Source organism: Pan paniscus, chromosome 4, assembly GCF_029289425.2.
Source record: "Pan paniscus chromosome 4, NHGRI_mPanPan1-v2.0_pri, whole genome shotgun sequence".
Taxonomy (NCBI): Eukaryota; Metazoa; Chordata; class Mammalia; order Primates; family Hominidae; genus Pan; species Pan paniscus.
In genome coordinates this window covers 54,705,354-54,726,001 of record NC_073253.2, presented here as the reverse complement: position 1 = coordinate 54,726,001, position 20,648 = coordinate 54,705,354, and the positions used below count along the sequence as shown (strand labels likewise).

Here is a 20,648-nt window from a genome sequence, read left to right as displayed (position 1 = left end):
CATTTTATAAGCGTGGTATTATTTCAGTGTCTCAGCAATCTTATGAGGTGGGTACTCTTGGAACTGTTATTTAACAGAGGAAGAGACCAGACTTGGAAAAGTTCAGTGACTCGCTCAAGTCCATTGAGTTGGCAAGAGGAGGTGAAAGGGTTTTAGCTAGATCTGACTGTCTTTCATCCAGCTCAGTCCCCTAACTCTACCAGGTGAAAAAAAAGAGGACCCAGAAAATGTAAGTGAGTCGTCCAAGGTGCAAGAGCACCTTGATGTATGATATAGGCCTGATTATAATTTTTACAACCTCTCAGGATTACTTGCATTTTAATATTTAACATTTCTTACTCATCAGTGTTGGTTTTAAACCTGCTTCATGCCCCAGGTTAAATCAGTTTTATCTCATTCTGCCCTTAGTTGTCTATACCAGAGACTCTCAACTTCTCCTGCACACTAGAAAAATACTAAGGCCTTTAACAAATACAGATGCTTGTAACAGATCTCCAAATTTTTGGATTTAATTGACCAGGGCTGCAGCCTGGGCACTGGGATAAGAGGTCTCTAGGTTAATCTAACGTGCAGGTAGGGTTGAGAAGTATTGGTCTATACATAGAACATCTGGTCATCAACTCTGTCATATTTATATTCCCAAACATTTTAGATCATGTTATCACCTGCTTGCACATATGTCATGTGGTTAAAGTATTTTCATGATTTGTATGCCTAGAAGGAAGAAGTAAACATCAACACATCACTCAGCTAAATCTCTGCACAAATGCCATATGTGAAAAAGAGATAAATAAGGTATTGGGTTGAATTGGAATATTGAATTTCAAGCACTGATCATGTACCTAATTATACTAAACATAACTTAAGCCATGATATAGCCTTCTGCTTCTAGTGCTTATGTCAGTATGAGCCCAATTAAGTATATCCCTTAGCTAATTTATTATTTGAAGCAAAGACACTCTTTGGTACTATGGGTTTATAGGAAACAGATTAATATAGCCAAAGTCACTTTCTCTAGCATTGCTTTTGAATTGCTTGAATGAACCAAGAATTTGTATTTATACTTGTGCTTGATTTAAAATTAAATTAAATTAATAACCCGAACTAATCCCCCAAATTAAATTTTTACATCTGTGAGAAACCTGCCCATTCACCAAGCTGTGCTTACCTGAGCAAATGGAGTCACAATCAAGTCATCTCCGTGTCTGAAAAATAAACCAAATCCACATTAGAAATCATCAATAACCCTGTGCTCAGTGTCGTTCAATATTAAACGGCAAGTTCCACTTTCATGAGTTCCCATAGAGAATTACAGTGATTCCATCCTTATACTTCAGCACATGTTCTTCCCAGCAACTGGGTTAAAAATATGTCTTCTGGGATGTTAACAATTGTCCAACTCCCTGGGTAAAAAGAGGGGCTTCTTGATCATCAGCCAGGGTCACTGTTGCTTTTTAGGCACACAGGATATGCAATAGTAGAAATGGTGTTCCAGCAGTGGGGCCTGAGTTTTACTTTTGGCCTCTTACTGTAGATATTAGTAAGGGGTGCTGTGGAAGGAACCAGCAACGCAGTGACTTCAGTGAGAGAACCCTTGACTATCTAATATTTGAAGGTGATTAGCATGGAGTGTTCCACATCATTCCGTGTAAGTCTTGGACAGGCTAGGAACTGTAGATGACATGGGACTGCATCATACACTAATAAAAACCCAGTGAAATGTTCAACTGACTCATCCCAGCCACTGTAGTCACTGGGAAATGTTACTCCGTGTGTGCTGTTGCTGCAGCAACCCCAGCTACACCGTGCCTGGGGTATGGGAGCAAGGTGTCAGCATGACGTGTCTTGGAGGGACAGGGAAGGGTAAGGAAAGTTGTGCAACATTCCAGTTAGAGGAAAGTGAGAAACTGGGGCCCAGGGTTCTTTTGTGGTATTTCTTAGCATGAATAATTTGAGACAAGGATTTCCAGAGTCACCATCAGCTATTTCTTGATCTAGCTAGATAAAATTCTTAAATCAAAAGTGAATGGTCTTATTCAACACAGACAGCTCCCTGGACATGGCCCTGAGAACAGTGCAAATAAACTTTTCGCTCACTCATGAACAATCTGAAAACGACCTGAGTGACCCAAAACAACATCCATGAAACATGCTGGGGCACAGGGAGCATATGGATGATGTTACTCAATAAATTGTTACCAATAGCTAGAATAGGTGCTGTGGTCATCATCAAACCATGTGGAGATCTTGAAAATAAAAATGTGGGAAATAAAAGCAGAAGAAGGAAAAAACAATGTAAAGGAAGCATGTGTTATTTTACACCCCCTTAGTTCCAGAATCATGTTTTTCAAGGGGCACCTGCTCTTTGTAGAGATTATTCATAGAACTCTAGAACTCTAAGAAGGTAGGACATTGGGTTTTATGATCATTTTATAGAAGAGGCAACTGAGGTTCAGAGAGGGCATAAGGTCTAAAAGCTAATAAGTGGTAGAGGCAGGATGTCAATTGAGAAAGGTATTTTCCCATGTTGATGTTTAATTGCCATTGCAACAGTATTAAGAGGTGGGGGCCTGTGAGAAGTAATTAGGTCAGGAGGGCTTCACACTCATGAATGAATTAATGCTGTTATGGTGGGAGTGGGTTAGTTATCGTAAGACTGGGTTGTTATAAAGTGAGCCCAGCCCCTCATGTTTTCTCTTTTGCATGTGCTCACTTGCCCTTCCATTATTCCATCGTTTGGGATGATGCATCCCAAATATCCTAATCAGATGCTGATGCCATGTCCTTGGACTACCCAGCCTCTAGAACTGTAAGATATAAACTTCTTTTCTATATAAATTACCCTGTCTATGCTATTCTGTTATAGCAACAGAAACTGGACTAAGATAGTGTTCTTCTGTCATCAATAAATAATTTACATAATTTACCTTGACTCTCAAAAAAAAAAGGTCTTCTGAGGTCAAGCCCAGAAAGGCTCTTTCCTAGAACAATGGCCCAGGGTAGGAGCAGGCCTGGTGCACTGAAGTAGCAAGGAGGCCATTGAGCCCAAGGGAGCCAGCAGAGAGGGATGAAGCCAAGGAGGCAGAGCAGCTGCCTAGATGAGAAAGAAGCAGATACAGAGCTGCAATGAGAAGCCCGGTGATTCTAGAGAATGCCATGGAAGGCAGGAAATTCAGAATCATGGGTGGTAATGAGCCAGGCAGCAGATCACAGAGCCCTTGTATGAAATGTACAAGAACTTGGATTTTACTCTCTGATGCAAGTTTGGGTTGGAATTTCAGCTCTGCCACATACTAGGTGTGTTAAATTGTGCAAGTTATTAAACTTCACTTTCCCTTGGCTTCTTCATCTGTAAAATGGAGATAATAGCACATACATATAGTGATGTTTTGGGATTCAATACATTAATAATGTTAAGTGCTGAAAAATGTGCTTACCACACAGTAAATGTTCAATAAACATTTCTATAATAATAATTAGCAGCAGTAGTAAAACCTTTTAAATCATAATGATTTTTGCTTTCCTATGCAGTCAGGAAATTGCAAAGACTCAGAAAACTGATACTTCACTGAGAAGGACTCTTGAGACCCTGTGACAGGTCTATAAAAGATTGAGGGCTTTAAAGGGGCAAAAATGGAAGCAGGGAGACCAGTGTAGAGAATAGAAGAGATGAGGACCTAAACTAAATCAGTGGTAGTTGAGAGAGAGAGAGAGGGACGATGACAGCATTAAAATCTCTGGGGGAAAGAAAAAGTTCTGGGGAAAAAAAGATATGAAAATTTCAAGCATTTACAAAAGTAAAAAGAATGTTATCATAGCAAGTGTATTTTATATACAATCATCAACTGTTACAACAATGTTGTAAGGTAGGTGACATTACTCCCATTTTTCAGATGAGAAAATTGTAGCTCAAATTGATTAAGAGATTTAACACAAAGACACGCAGGTAGTAAGCTGCACAGCCATACCTGGAATGGTCCCCTTTTGTGATATGCATTGGCTGATTCCTATGGAACAGCTTAAAAAGATTAAAAATAAAGCTCTAGGAAAATGGCCCAATAAATGCAAATTTCAAAGTGATGCCAGGGTTGGCCAGCTACATTTCTTCCTTGGCCCATCATTCTGACTTTCCCTTCTGGCTGTGTCATATAGGTAAATATAGGGCTGCAATTTCTCTTATGTACTTATTTTGAAACAGTAGCCTAACTCTCACAAAACAACTGAGAAATATTTACAGATACACCAGTGTTTAAAAAGCATGAAGACAAAATCCAGAGCTAAACACTTCAGCATTTGACAAATTTCTACACACATAAAGCCACCTTTAGAGTTCATTTGAAGCCAAACATTCTTGGGAGTGGTGGACAAATCAGTAAACTGTGTAGTGTGTTAGAAGTCCGAAGAGAAAAGACATTTTCAATAGGTGTATATACTACATATATTGCATTCAAGATAGTTCAATGGTTTCTGACATTAAAAAATGTTATTAAAAATTCCATAATGGGAGGTATATTACACAAGGAGAAAAGACATGCCACCTATGCCGACTTGATTTGCCAGTCTGATAAACTATTCATCTGCTTCAGTGCATGGCCAAGCTGAAGACATTGTATTGTAAAATGGATGAGAGGCAGTTCAGATAACCAAAATTAAAATAATATTACATCTTGTTATTGTCCCAAGCTATAGTCTCTTCTTTCATTTTATTCTTTATAATTGCCCTACCATAAAGTTTATTTTTTTCAGGACTAAGTCATCTTGACAAGGCACATCATCAATCTGAAATGAATCCATGGAAATATGTCTCCTAATTTTTTACACAGATTACACTGGATTTGAATCTTTCAAAACTCAAAAGGGTTGCATATTTATTAAAACATTTAATTTTCTCTTTGGTTGTATCTCCTTTACAAGTATTATTAGTAATACACTTTACAATATTTATGATAATTTACCAGTCTTTTTCCCCTATGAAAGCATAAAGACGGTTATCATTTTAGTGAAGGAAATATATTACTTTTTAATAAATTGCCCAGAAATTGTTTCTGCCAAATATCTCAAGATGGTCTCATTTTAGTAACAGTAAAATGATTCCTAGGATTTCAGTGGCAGATGTCCTCGATAAACGGCAGGTTATAGCCTATCCATTTATTTTCAAAAGTATGTCATGCTTAAATTATCTTTGAATATATACCTAACATATAATTTTAAAATCTTTGTCTAAGTCCTCAACTCAATATTAAAACAGATCTTTTCAGACATACTGTCACTAGGAGAATAAGGCAAGTAAAACATATTTTTATTTGTGGTTAGAAGAAAATAAATATAATACAAACATATCTTTGAATTGTGTCTTACACTTTGCTTATAATCATTTAAAAACAGATCTGGTAGTTAAGATCAACAGAAGATTCACTTTGTGAATATGATTTGGTTTAAAGTATGCGTGGGTTTTAATGAACTGAATAATCACATATGCTCAAAAAATCCTATGAAATAAAATGTTTCTGAAATCTTGCACCTGAACAACTTTACCCACAGAAACTTTTTTAAGTGCCTTGCCACGTAAAGTGGGGCTGGGAGGGATTATAATACAATGTAATAAATTGGGGCTTCCTAGGCCTACTTAGCTAAATATTTTTCTGAGTCTCTTCTGAGATGGGAAGAGACTATTAGGGTCTCTATAAAGTGACTGAAAAGCTAGATTCAAAGTCACACACTGAATATCGCCTGGACATTTTGAAATTGTACCTCCTGGTAATGTGAATTTTGGGTGAGGATGATGCAATATTGTCTTTCATTTAAATAAAAACAATTATAACAACAGCAACCCTTAACAAAAAACAGCTGTGATCTGTTTTAAGGAAAATACAGCTCTTTTAAAAAAAGAACTGGAGTGTTCATGGAGGACAGGCGGAGAAAGAACGAGGGATAGGAAGGCTCAGAAAAAAAGTCATTTTGACACTGCGTGTCTATATGTATGTATGTATGCACACATGTATACATGTATGTATGTATGCACATATGTATGTATGTGAGTGATGAGATTGGTACCAAGGTAACAGTCACAGCAGAATGCAAGTGCAGAAACTTCTAGAACAGCCAGGATGAGCCACTGTAGGTCACTGTGGGAGTCAGTGTCACATTGGTTTTAAATTTCATGATGTCCAAGTAGGTGCCACATGCTCTGTCACCTTCCCTGGTTACCAGGAAGTGAACCAGAGTCATCTTCACTAGTCCTGGCGAGCCTTGTCTCTGCCAAAGAGAAAGACTTGCTGAGTCCTGAGCCAGCGCTGTTGAAGGCAGGAGAATACAGGGCTCAACAGTATACTATTGTCTTTTTTTTTTCTCACAAGAGAAATGACAGTAGAGTCAGGAACTTCTATTCTCTATTCCCCCTCCCATCCTTCTACTTCTGTATTATTTATCACGTTATTTTCTACCCTTTTTCTTTCTGTAATAAGAAAACAGAAACAAGCAAGAAACTGAAAGCAAGAAATCCAAATGCCCACACTCTTATGGAGACTTTGTTGAGATCCATATATGGTTCAAGTACTTAAAAATGAAAAAGCCTGTTGTCATCTTAAAAAAATAAGTTCAACCAACATCAGCACCTGAAAATATAATTTCCTATAGAAGTTCATTTCATGATTGGTTGAAATCTTAAACACACTAGGTGGCAATCTTTATCTGTTTTACTATTACGAAATCATAAGGAAAAGGAGATACGGTTAATTAGAAGAAAGTTTTTACTTTATGGAGCAAAGACCCCTAATCCTACTATATTTAAAGCATTAGTGGCCATGTAAGACCCACTGCTTTTGAATATCACACATTGCAAATTTTAGTATGACAAATGAATGCATGAACTAGCACTGTGAAGGAGTCACAGGCTGGGGCTTACGTTTGAATCTAATCCTTTTTTTTTTTTTTTCAATGGCATGGAGGTTTGCTATGTTGCCCAGACTGGCCTTGAACTCCTGGGCTGAAGTGATCTTCCTGTCTCAGTCTATGGGGTGCCTAGGATTACAGGTGTGCACCACCGTGCTGGGCGAATGGAATCTTGTGCAAACTTTTTTCATCTTCTGTGCTTCACTCACTCTTACTAGAAAGATATTCTCCTCTGAAGTTTGTCAATAGGATTAGGAAATTGATAAACATATAGAAAATTAAAATAATATTTTTGAAATATATTTTAAAGTCCAAGATTTTGATAATTTTGAAATCTTAGTATCTTTCTTTCCTCAGACTAAAAACTATCATCCATCTATCAATTCACCCTTGACAACTTCTTTTAGAATTATAGAGAAACAAGTATGTTCTAATTTTTAAATGAATATAAAAATATTTCTGGGAGCCTAGACTATTTGACAACACCCAAGGATTAGCTATAGGAGGACCACGTCTACTCACAACACTCTAGACCCATCTTCATAGAAGTATGGACATATAAAACAAACAAACATATAACGTAACCTACTTGATCTTTATGTGTGTGTATGTGTATATGTATATATACATACATGTACATATATACATACATGTACATATATACATACATCTATATACGCATGCACATATATACATATATGCATGTATATATACATACAGGCACATACATGCATACATACACGTATACATACATACATATATACACATGCATACCTGCATGCAATATACATACATACACATATACATACATGCACACATGCATGTACACACATGTATGTAAACACGCATGCACACATACATGCATGCACACACATACATGTATGCACACACATACATGTATGTACAGACATACATGCATGTATACATACATGCATGTACAGACATACATGTATGTACACGTATATGTATATATACACGTATATGTATAATATGTATATATACGTATGTGTATATATTCACGTATATATATATAAGTATATATTCACGTATATGTATATATAAGTATATATACACGCATACATACGTGTGTATATATACACGCATACATACGTGTGTATATATACACGCATACATACGTGTGTATATATACACGCATACATGTGTGCGTATATATACACGCATACATACGTGTGTATATATACACGCATACATACGTGTGTATATATACACGCATACATGTGTGCGTATATATACACGTATACATGTGTGTGTATATATACACGTATACATACATATGTGTGTGTATATACACGTATACATACATATGTGTGTGTATATACACGTATACATACATATGTGTGTGTATATACACGTATACATACATGTGTGTATATACACGTATGCATACATATGTGTGTGTATATATACACGTATGCATACATATGTGTGTGTATATATACACGTATACATACATATGTGTGTATATACACACGTATACATACATGTGTGTGTATATATACACGTATACATACGTGTGTGTGTATATATACACGCATGCATACATGTGTGTGTATATACACGTATGCATACGTGTGTATATATACACGTATGCATACGTGTGTATATATACACGTATGCATACGTATGTGTGTGTATATATATACATACACACATATGAAGTATATTCATACATATACATACTTTGGGAGATATAGAACTTAAAGAACCATTCGAAGATAACTATTGATAACATTTTCCCACTGCATGTATGTGAGCACATGTATGCAATATAGTATGTGACTATTATGGACTACATACTTCCTTACAGAATTAGAGTCATAGTGTATATTCAACTGTATATCTTGCTTTTAGCATTAAACATTAATGAATCATAAAAATTATACATGCCTTTATTCTTTTAAAATATTGTTAATGATTCCAATCTATATTCGGTAATCTCTAAAATTTTTCAAGTTATGTGAATCCAAATGTATTAAAATGTGAGCATTGATTCTATTTTTAAATAAATTAAAAAATAATCATATGGGTTTTTCAGACGAATTTCAGTTCATTTATCATTCATTCATTTTTAAAAAGCTACTTATTAAAGGAAACATGCTTATTTTAATTAAATATACATAAGACAAAGGTAAATATTAAAATGCTACATGAGAAACTGGGCTGCACAGGGAATTCATGGGAATGTTAAGTATTTTATATTGCTACCCGCTTAAATTAAAATCATGAAACTCTAATTTCAGACAACAAAAATTCTGTAAAATGTGACTACCAAGAAAATTTTGCAAAACCAAATTATTTTTTCCATATAGCGTTTAAAAGAGATGATTTGTTTTTCCAAAAATAATGTTCACTCTGACAAATTATAAATTTAAGAATATAATGAATGATTTAAAATTACTTATAAAGGAGGCATTAGATTTTTTTATAAACTCTAAGTAATCTATATAGTAAATAAAACAATACCAAAAATACATAAAAACTGTTTCCTTGGTATTAGACATACTTGAGGATATGGATCCTCTGTATTGCTTGGCCTTTTAATTTGAAACTAGCTCCATTTAAGTCAAAATAAATTAAGCAGTACATCTATTTATGAAACCCTAGGGAATAAAGTTCCTAATATAATAAAGCCAACCTCAGTTACAAGTGAATGTGCTTTTCCTCTTTGAAGCTATTGCCACTTAGAATTAAAATAATCTATTTAACACAAAAACTTGTATTAAAAATCACAACTACCAAAACTTTCAATTTGGCAAGAATGTCCGGCAACCTTTTACTGAGAATCAAAGAAAATGTAAATTAATATATGAGTAACATTAAAGCTGTCTGTATTGTGTGAGGTAACATCTTCCAAATTGAAACTTTTCAATGCCAAACTCAGGCCACGTGTTTGTATATCTGTGTATGCAGCTTTTCTGGTGTTTTGATCATTATTATTATTATTTTTTTCTGAGATGGAGTCTCACTCTGTCGCCCAGGCTGGAATACAGTGGCTGCAATCTCGGCTCACTGCAAGCTCCACCTCCCGGGTTCACGCCATTCTCCTGCCTCAGCCTCTGGAGTAGCTGGGACTACAGGCGCCTGCCACCATGCCCAGCTAATTTTTTTGTATTTTTAGTAGAGACAGGATTTCACCGTGTTAGCCAGGATGATCTCGATCTCCTGATGTCGTGATCCACCTGCTTCGGCCTCCCAAAGTGCTGGGATTACAGGCATGAGCCACAGCGCCTGGCCCGTTTTGATCATTTTAAATATTTTGAAAAAATTTTAAAGAGATGTGGGGTCTCACTCTGTTGCCCAGGCTAGAGTGCAGTGGCACAATTCACAGCTGACTGCAGCCTCAAGCTCCTGGACTCAAGTGATCCTCTCACTTCAGCCTCCCAAGCAGTTGGAATTACAAGTGCAAACCACTATTTTTATTTCTTAAAGCAGGTTAGAATTTTTTTTTTTTTTGAGATGGGGTTCTCATCTTGAATTTTAACTCCCACAACTTCCACATGTCCTGTGAGGAGCCTGGTGGGAGATGATTGAATTAGGGGGTCTGGTCTTTCCTGCGTTGTTCTCATAGTAGTGAATGAGTCTTATGAGATCTAATTTTTTAAAAAGAGGAGATCCCCTGCTCAAGCTCTCTCTCTTTGCCTGTTGCCATCCACATAAGATGTGAATTGCTCCTCCTCGCCTTCCGCCATGACTGTGAGGCCTCCCCAGCCACGTGGAACTCTGAGTCCAGCTAAACCTCTTCCTTTTGTAAATTGCCCAGTCTCAGATATGTCTTTATCAGCAGCATGAGAACAGACTAGTACAGTGACCTTCAAAGATATTTAGTTTTCTGAAATTTAAACTGTTTGCTCACATCTTATTAATATTTTAAGAATTAAGAAACAACTCAATGGCAAAAAAACAAATAACCTGATTTTAAAATGGGCAAAAAACCTGAATAGGTCTTTCTCAAAACAATGGCCTGACACAGTGGCTTACACCTGTAATCCCAGCACCTTAGGAGGCTGAGGTAGCAGGATAGCTTAAGCCCAGGAGTTTGAAACCAGCTTGGGCAACATCGTGAGACACCTTCTCTACAAAAAAATTAAAATCAAAACAAGACCTACAAAAAAAGGTCAATAGGTATATGTAAAAGTGCTCAACATCACTAATCTTAAGTGAAATGCAAATTAAAACCATGATGAGCTATCACCTGACACCTATAATAGTTTTTTTTTTAATCATAAAAAAGGTAACAAATGTTGGTGAAGACATGGAGAAAAGGAAGCCTTTTTACACTGTTGGTGGGAATGTAAACTAGTACAGTCACTACGGAAAACAGTATGAAGGGTCTTCAAAAAATTAAGGATAAAACTACCATATGATCCAGCAATTCTACTTCTGGGTATATATCCAAAGAAAACGAAATCAGTATGTCAAAGAGATACCTGCACTCCCATGTTTGGTGCAGCATTAATCACAATAGCCAAAATATGGAATCAACTTAAGTGTCTAACAACAGATGAATAAAGAAAATGTTATACACACACACACACACACACACACACACTAGAATCCTACTCAGGCTTAAAAAGGGGATATCCTTCCATTTATGACAATATGGATGTTCCTAGAATACATTATGCTTAGTGAAATAAGCCAGGCAAGAAAGATAAATACCATGTGATCTCACACATATGTGGAATCTTAAAACAAAATCAAACTTATAGAAGCAGAGAGTAGAACAGTTGTTCCCAGGGACTGAAGCAGGGCCTGGGGGAGAATGGGAGGATGTGGAATGGGAGATGTTGGTGAAAGAGTACAAAGTTTCAGTTAGAAGGAGAAACAATTTCAACAGATCTACTGTACAGGCTGGTGACTATAATTAATAATCATGCATAGTATACCTGAAAATTGCTGAGAGTAGATTTTAAATGTACTCATCACAAAAAATGATAAATTGTTAGGTGAAGGACCTGTTAATTGCTTGATTTAATCATTCCACAATGTATACATATATCAAAATATTACCTTGTATATAATAAATGCATATAATTTGTTATTTGTTGATGAAAAATAAATTTAAAACAAGAATTAGAGCCCGGCCCCATCTTTGACCAAAAAAAAAAAAAATCTTTCAACCAAAAATCCTTAATTTTTGGCTCATGTGTGCTCATATCACTTGTGGAGGACAGGCACTGATGATAAAGCAGATGGGACTGAAGTTTATGCAACATAAGCAAAAAATAATCTAGTCTAAAATGGAATCTCTTTATTTGTCATGAGAAAACAATTTAGGCCTCATTAGAGAAAATACATGATGCCAATGAATGCCTTCAAATTTGTTAGTTATATGATGGCACAAAGACTATCTCTGTTAGAAATGATACACCAAAATTTTCCAAGTTAAATAATTAAACAAATGTTTAGCACATGTGTGTAGACATATTCACTAAGCATATTAGGTTATTTTGTTTAATAAAAACCAATACAATAGAGAGACTTTTCTAGGACGGCTGATGTCCCAAATTATCACCAGAAGGTTTGAGTACAAAGCTGAGAGTCTGACTTCCATGGAGGGAAGAAGGATAGCGAAAGAGTTGAGTACATGGGCAGGGATTCACAAGTGCTCTCACTTTGTGTTCTAGGAACGGGATCTTCTTTCACAGTTTATCTTATTGGCAGGCTTGTTCTTAATGCCAGTGGCCCTGCCCTTTTGGTTTTTCACCAGAATGGGATCCTAGGGAAAAGATTTTTGGTCAACTAGTGCAACAATTTTAAAGGTCTACATGTGGTGAAAAGATTCAATAGATTAAAAGGAAGCCCTTGATCAGACAGAGAGGAGAGCAAGTGTTTTATGAATGCCTACTAGGCACCAGACACGGTGTTCTACCAACATGCTGAATTTAATCCTGACAACTCTGCATTAAATGGATGCTCATATTCCCGTTCTAACATAAGGAACTAGGCCCTGAAAACTTAAGTTACTCATCGGCAGTCATGCCCTTGACAAGCTGACAGAACTCAGTGGTTTCCAAATGCCACTCTAAGATCTGGTACTTGCCCAACAGAATGCTCACTGGTCCTTGTCAAAGTCAGAGTGTACATGGACCATGCAGTGAGATTTTTTTTTTTAACTATATGTATTCCTTTGGAAAATTCTTTTATTCTGAGATTATGCTCTTTCTTTTTCACTGAAGTGAAAATGTCTTTACAAAATAAAATTAATATATATATTGATGGGTAATTCCTTGTTAATGTTCTTTACCTGGCAAAATAAGGAGTTAGTAACCCTAGGTCAGTGTCCCAGAAATTTTACTGGGTCATAAAATCCCAAGGCATGGAAATGTTCAGTGTAGCTGGATTTGAGCCCAGGCCTTCAAATACTGTTTTGTTTTTACCATGCCGCTTTCTGTATGCTCAAATGGATTTAGACTATTCTGAAGGCACATAGAAGTAAATGTTTTAGACTCTAGAACAGCACTGTCCAATAGAATATTTCTGCAACATTCTATTTCTGCAACAGAATATTCTGCAAGACTCTCGGTGCTGTCTAATATGCTATCCACTAGCTAAACACACACACACACACACACACACACACACACACACACACACACACCAATCCACAAAAACAAAACTGATCTTGGTGGTTATAACAAATTCAATTTGAAGTTCTGTAAGCACTAAAGAAAAAATGAATTTTGAAACATGGAAATATGAGATCTGCATGTAGCTTTGTTCTCCCTTGGGAGTGAAACAATGAGTTAAAAATTTTTGGACTTGGGATCATTCATGACATTTATTGGGAGACAATGTCATTTACTGAACTGGTGAAATGATTTCTTGTCACATCACAACCTTCCACATTTGTTGAGGGGTGAGCAGTTATTCTTTTTCTTTCTGCTCTGAAGTTCCCTGCGTCTTAAAGAGAGGGTTGCAGGAATTGACACATTATATATGTTTAGATACAACTTTCCAGTATTCAATGTCAGCAAATTTTTCTTAACCCAAGGTTAGGAAAAACCATAAAGTCTCAAGGCAATTAACCGTAGGTGGACACAAAGCCTGGGAGATGCTGCAGTAGGCAGACGGAATAATTGGGGTTGTTTCCTCTGTGAACCTGGTGTGAATCATACCACAGATTACCAGGAATCTGAAAGCAAAGCCCAGTGGTTGATATTCCTTACTTGGTTTTCTAAAGAAAAACCATGGGTCTGCTTGATGCTTTCTTTCTGTTTATTTATAGAAGCACATCTTTAGATGATTCATATTGCAAGGGCTTAGACAGAATGATTTAGTAATACTCCCTGGAATATCTTATCTCAAGAAACACATCACATAAATGTTCCAGCAGTGTGACTGTTTTTCCTTATATGGCTCAGAAAACAGTAAAGGAGACATTGAGAACAATTCATTAAGAAGCTAAGACTGACAAGCAAAAGTAAATATTTAAAATGATTGATGTGTAAGTGAAAACAAGTATTCATATGGGAATCTCAGTGTTGGCTGGAAACATCTCCTTTTGTATCAAGAATTTTTAAAAATTAAATAAAGACAAGAATGCATGCTCCAAACAATTTTTTTGTCTTACTTTCATGGATCTATGGTGTCTTCAAATGATACTCTGGCATGGAGTAGGTGCTACTGTTATTTTCCAAACGAGTAAAACAGTGATACTCATTCAAAAATGCACATCAATTAATACACACCTTTATTTAGAATGTGGTGGAAAACACGTATTGGTTATCTCCAATAGAAGTCAACTTTCTTCTTCTTCCCAGCCCGCCACCATATGCCCCACCGTCAAGACTTAAAGTTCAGGCTGTGCATAGTGGCTCTTGCCTGTAATTTCAGCACTTTGGGAAGCCAAAGCAGGAGTATTGCTTGAGCTCAGGAATTCGAGACCAACCTGGGCAACATAGCAAGACCTCATTTCTGCTAAAAATTAAAAAAAATTAGCCGGGTGTGGTAGCATACCCCTGTGTTTGGGCTACTAGGGAGACTGAGGTGGGAGAATCACTTGAGCCCAAGAGCTCAAGGCTGCAGTGAGCTGTGATTACACTGCTGCACTCCAGCCTGGGCAATAATAGAGTGAGACTCTGTCTCAAAAAAAAAAAAAAATTAAAGTTCAAAATATTTCTATTTTACAATACACTGGAGCATGGTTTTGATTTTAGTCTTCTTTAATATACAGAGGGAAGAGGGTTGAGATAAAGTGAGAGTACACTAGTGTACCTCTAGGTACAATATCCACAACTGGGTGAACCAATATCTCTTCTGTAATGGCCATTTGCCTCTTGGAATTTCAAGAGGCAGGAAGAATCAGTAATTTTCAACTATGGGTCCTTCATCTAGGGGCCATGTTTCATTGAGAGCACTATCCAGGTTACTGGACTAGTTTTTTTCTTTCAAAATATTCTTCAAACTTTCCTTATTTTAGTTTATTTCACACATAATGTGCTCTTAGAGATTGCATTCTTTTGGTATGCACTGAAAAATAGGCTAATCTTCCTTGACTGAGGCCAATTCTGAGTTTACTTTCTTCTGGCAGGAATTCAATGTCTCATAGGATTGTGGAATAATTGCTCTTGTTATTAAACTACCACTTCTCCCTGCATTTTTTTTAAAGAAAGTAGATATTATCCTTTGAAATGTATTAAATCTGATGTATAAGCATAATTATATAATCATTATTTATAAGTTTAAATAATTCACCTTCACACTCTTTCTCTTTTATACAGGAGTGAGAAAAACTCACATGATTTTTAGAGTTTTTTTTTCACATTTAAAAGATTTAAAAGTGAGTTCAGTCTGTAATCCCAGCACTTTGGGAGGCCAAGGTGGGAGGATCACTTGAGGTCAGGAGTTCGAGCCCAGCCTGGTCAACATGGTGAAACCCCATCTCTACTAAAAGTTAAAAAAAAAAAAAAAACAACCAGCCAGGCACGGTGGCAGGTACCTGTAATCCCAGCTACTCAGGAGGCTGAGGCAGGAGAATCGCTTGAACCTGGGAGGCGGAGGATGCAGTGAGCTGAGATTGTGCCACTGCGCTCCAACCTGCGCAACAGAGTGAGACTCTATCTCAAAACAAACAAACAAAAAAAGTGAGTGCAAATACTGAGGAACATAGTGGGTATAAAGGAAATCTAGAAAATAAAATGGTATGCTAAATATTAGCACAAAGTCCTAGAGTTCGAATTGCAGCAGGCTTGTCATACAAACAATGAATTACATATATGTTTGGTCAGTTTTCACTTCTTTTTCCCTCTGCTTTAACAACTTTTTATGACTAACATTTATCCCTCTATCTCTCCTAAGACTTCAGTATATATCTATTACTTTGGCAGTAATAACCAAGATATATTACTACATATAACTCAATTAATTCATTATTTTAAAGGTTAGAGCACTTGCAATGATACTTAGAGGTGCTGACACCATCTCACTGTAGCAGTGCATTAAAATCAATGCTTTATTTTTATACTGTGGCATTAAAAACATTACCATTTAAAATGTCTAAACATCAGGATTTCATTTTTATGATTTTTTTGAAAGTATGAGAATAGGAATATAAAATGCCTATTCAGCTAATATTTTAAATCCCCCAGTTCAAGGATTGAAGAAACATGTTTAGCTAATTTATCAGACTTATTTTACAATTCATGAAACTCCCATTTTTTAAAATCAGAAATAAAATGACTTAAGTGATTGAATAAATGGCACCAAATAAAGCAGAATTTTTAAACAAAAAGATAGTAAAAAGGTATTCTAGTAGCAGATGACCTTAGCATATTTTGCCAATAAACTTCTTGAGATTTAATAGCTAGTATTAATGCCTGCATCAACACTCCGAATAAAACTAGTAACAGTGGCCAGCACACAGCAATGGAAGAAAAAGCCTGGTCTATCTAGGTCATTACCAAAATAATATCACACTTTATAAAAAAAGATTTTGGCTACCTGGGATCCTAACAGAATTAAGAAAAAGATAAATTCTCTACTCTAGAGCACATCAGATACTTCACAGCTTTGAAACTGTTATTTTTTTAACTCCTAACAAAATTCTCTCACATAGTCTCACATAGAGATCTGATTTATCTCTAATCATTTTTTTTTTTTCTTGAGGCAGGGTCTCACTCTGTCATCCAGGCTGGAGTGCAGTGGCTCAATCGTGGCTCACTACAACCTCAACATCCTGGGTTCAAGTGATCCTCCTGCTTCAGCCTCCCAAGTAGCTGAGACTACAGGCGCCCACCACCATGCCCAGCAAATTTTTGTATTTTTTGTAGAGACAGGGTTTCACCATGTTGCCCAAGTTGGTCTCAAACTCCTCAGCTCAAGCCATCTGCCTGCCTTGGCCTCCCAAATTGCCAGGATTACAGATGTGAGCCACCACGCCTAGCCTGATTTAGCTCTAATTCTTCAGATATGAATAAACAACTAATCCAAATATTTTCAGACTTTCTCAGTACATGGTGCCCTTAATATCTCAATTTTTTAATAAGAGCAACACATTGGCCAAAATAAATAATAGTTCCAATTATTAAATAGTTAAGTCCAAATAACTTAATAAGGTTTTGTTCTAACAATTTAGCACCCACTGAGCACTATGTCAATTTCTCATTTTGGAATGAGATTGGACATTGCCTCCCTTATTTTTTGTTGCACATTGATTTCTGCTCAGCACTTGATTTTTATCCAGCAACTGCTGAAAACCCAATTTTGCAAAGATATGGTGTCACAGAAAGGAATATCATGGTCTTAATTGGAAACTGGGAACTATTCCAAGCTATTAGTTTTCCAGGTGGTTGACAGATGTTTTCGTGTTTTTCTTGAACATTTAAAACAACGCTTGCACCCATGTACATTCCCTCTGTTGCCTCAGGACACATTTTGAGAACTCTGGCCCTAGTCCCATCACTCCTACACCACAGGGTGAGGGGTGAGGATACCTCCCCAGCTGGGAAAAACCCAGAACTGGGGAAGAGATGATTTGGCCATGGTAGCTTTCTTTCTGTGGTTAATGGAAGAAAGCTTTCAAGATAACAAATTGATATGCTTTTGAAATGTTCATTAGTGTAATATTATCTTGCAATCTAGGTAAGAGATGACTACAAACTTTTCATGTAGATCCAGTGAGAATTAGAACCTTTGTAATGCAACGTGTCTTTTTATTTATATTCTTCCTAGTGAGACCAGGGAAGATTAATAATCTGGAATAAAAGATACAAATTGACATAAAGGGAATTCTTCTTCCTTTTTCAAACTCAGGACTGGAAGCAATACTACTCTTATACTTAGCAGGCAAAAGTAGTAGAGAGGAGTGGCTGTGACTGAAAACACACATTAGAGGCCCAAGAAGTGGTGAGGGACTTGTTAATTGCTAAAGAAAGGACAGTAGTTTGACATGGGAGGTAGGGAGAGTATTATCTACTAGCTGAGAAAATGCCCCAATGGGGCACCCCGAAGGCCTGATCAGTGAGGTCTGAGATATCTGTATAGAGCCTGGGGATAACTTAGCTAGATTCCCAAGTATGCCCCAGCTTTTTATGGTATATCAAATCTACTCACTTCCTCGTCACTGGCCCTCTGAATGCATTCACCCCACCCCATATTCTGTGTGTAGAAGCAATGTGTATGAATGTGAGTGAAGAGCCGATTGGATCATCTTTGCATTCTATGTGTTGGTGTTAATTTAACAGAGGATGGGGAAGAGAGGATTAGTTATCCAGGTGAATTGAGTATTTCTTAAAACTTAAGTAGTTTGACAGGTAACTTATACTCAATAAATTCATAGTTTTGTGACTTAATTCTACTTATCTTGTCATTGCTAATTCTCCTCTTAATCTTTGCAATGTATCATATCCTTATGTGTTTCCAAATACAGATACTATATTACTGGATGATATGAAAACACAGAAGTGATTGTTATTCAGATGCTGAAATATTAAGATGACAAAAATATTGTCTATTTACACTGTAATTTTCTTCATGTTACTTCATGACACCACTTGGGCAACCAACCTTTTGTTATCTAGTTGTTTCTACTGTTATAAAAATTTTTACCATTAATGGTAATTCAAGTTTATTTTCCTGTATTTATTTACTAGAGTCATGCTAATACTTAACATTTTTCTTTTTCTTACTTTTTTTAAGAATTAAGTTGCTACTGCATCATCTATATTTAACAAATTGTGTGATGGTCTCTGAGCAGAAGTGGTCAGGAACTTCTCTTCTGCCTTATATGAGCTAATTTTTTAGATTCTGAATTTAGCCTAGTGCTATATACTTGTATACATTCTCTAAGAGTTGGCTGCCTATTTACTTTGTACCTCCTTGAGCTTTTATTTTATTCTTAATCAAATTTTGACACTGCTATGTATTTCATTGGTTTAATGAATTTGATCAACAATTACTTCTGTTTCTCAGCAGTTTTTGCTGTAGTAGTATAAAGTACTTTGTTTACAATGGCATTATCAAATTATGTGCTCCTAGAAATAATCAAAATGCTTGCTTTTTTTTCAAAAGATTAAGCTCATTGGACTTTGGCTTTCTAATCTGTAAAATGGCATAACAATGTCCCTATCAAAAGGACTGTGAGTATATCAAATAAGATAGCTTGTGTGAAAATACTTGGGAAAGTTGATGATATACACATACCATGTATGTTATGATTATTATTACTACCATCTTTATCTGTTTTGTTCTTCAGCTGTTTCATTGGTTTCTATTTATAGAGGATAAGATGACGATATCCTATCTACTAGGAAGGGATTATCTTCCTTCTTCTCATTTTCCCAATATAGTAAATAGTTATATTTAAACTTAAAGAGTATTTAAAGGTTTTCCAAAACAGCTCAATTAAATAGATAACCACAAACCTTCATTTTAAATACCCTTCATTAGGTACCTACCCTCATTAGGTACTGTTTGTGTTTGAAATTTCTAAGAAAATTTCTCAATAGGAAAGCTTAACTAGAACTATTAATAAGAAATCATCAAGTAATTAAATATATAACATCATTCTCTATAAAGCGCAGTTGAATTATACACATCAGACAGTCTTCATAGCATTATTGTGAACTAGGTAAGGTAAGAAAATTAAAGTTTACACATGGCCAAATGAGAATTCAAATTAAGAGAAGGCATAGTCCTTTATGGTGGAAGATATGTGTCGTGTCAGATTAAATGTTGAAATAGTTATTATTTATTCTATTTCCTTTTCCTTCCACAGAAACTTAATCTCCTTGGTAGAAAGAATGCTTTCTAGGAGTTGGTATCAAAGGAATATCTTACTGCTCCAATATAAATATCCAAGGAGAATGGAAAGCTAAACATGTCAACACATTACTTTTCAGCAAAATATAGTGTTAACTCAAGGTCTGATTAAACTCATCATTCCTACCTGAGTCTGATCAGATAAAGAACTCTTGAGGCATACAGCAAAATGAGGTATCCTTGCAAGTTTGATTTTGAAATAAAAGCATTTCATATTTAAATATGAAATGCTATAAGCTTTTCATAAAATATATGTATATATTTAATATTTACTAACTGGAGTAGAATGTATGAAAGAAACAATCTATCCCAAACTCAGTTTACTACAATTTAAAAAGGTAGAACACATAACTACATAAATGGACTCCACTAACTCACTGTGAGTTTTCCTCTTTCTTTTGTCAATAGCAAGCCTGACTCACCTTTGATGAAGTTGCATTAGGTGACTTTCAATTCTGTCATTCGCCTATTTAACA

At 36.0% G+C, this 20,648-nt stretch overlaps 1 protein-coding gene across 7 annotated transcripts in view; it reads right to left on the bottom strand.

The window, feature by feature from the left end:
- The window catches only part of PDE4D (phosphodiesterase 4D), a 1,528,950-nt gene that overhangs the window by 223,637 nt on the left and 1,284,665 nt on the right, over positions 1-20,648 (bottom strand). For all 7 annotated transcript variants that reach the window (XM_034960060.3, XM_063604447.1, XM_057302295.2 and 4 more), the window contains one exon: positions 1,169-1,205. In XM_034960060.3, coding sequence (XP_034815951.1) covers positions 1,169-1,205 — 37 coding nt within the window. The remainder of the gene's footprint in view (positions 1-1,168; positions 1,206-20,648) is intronic.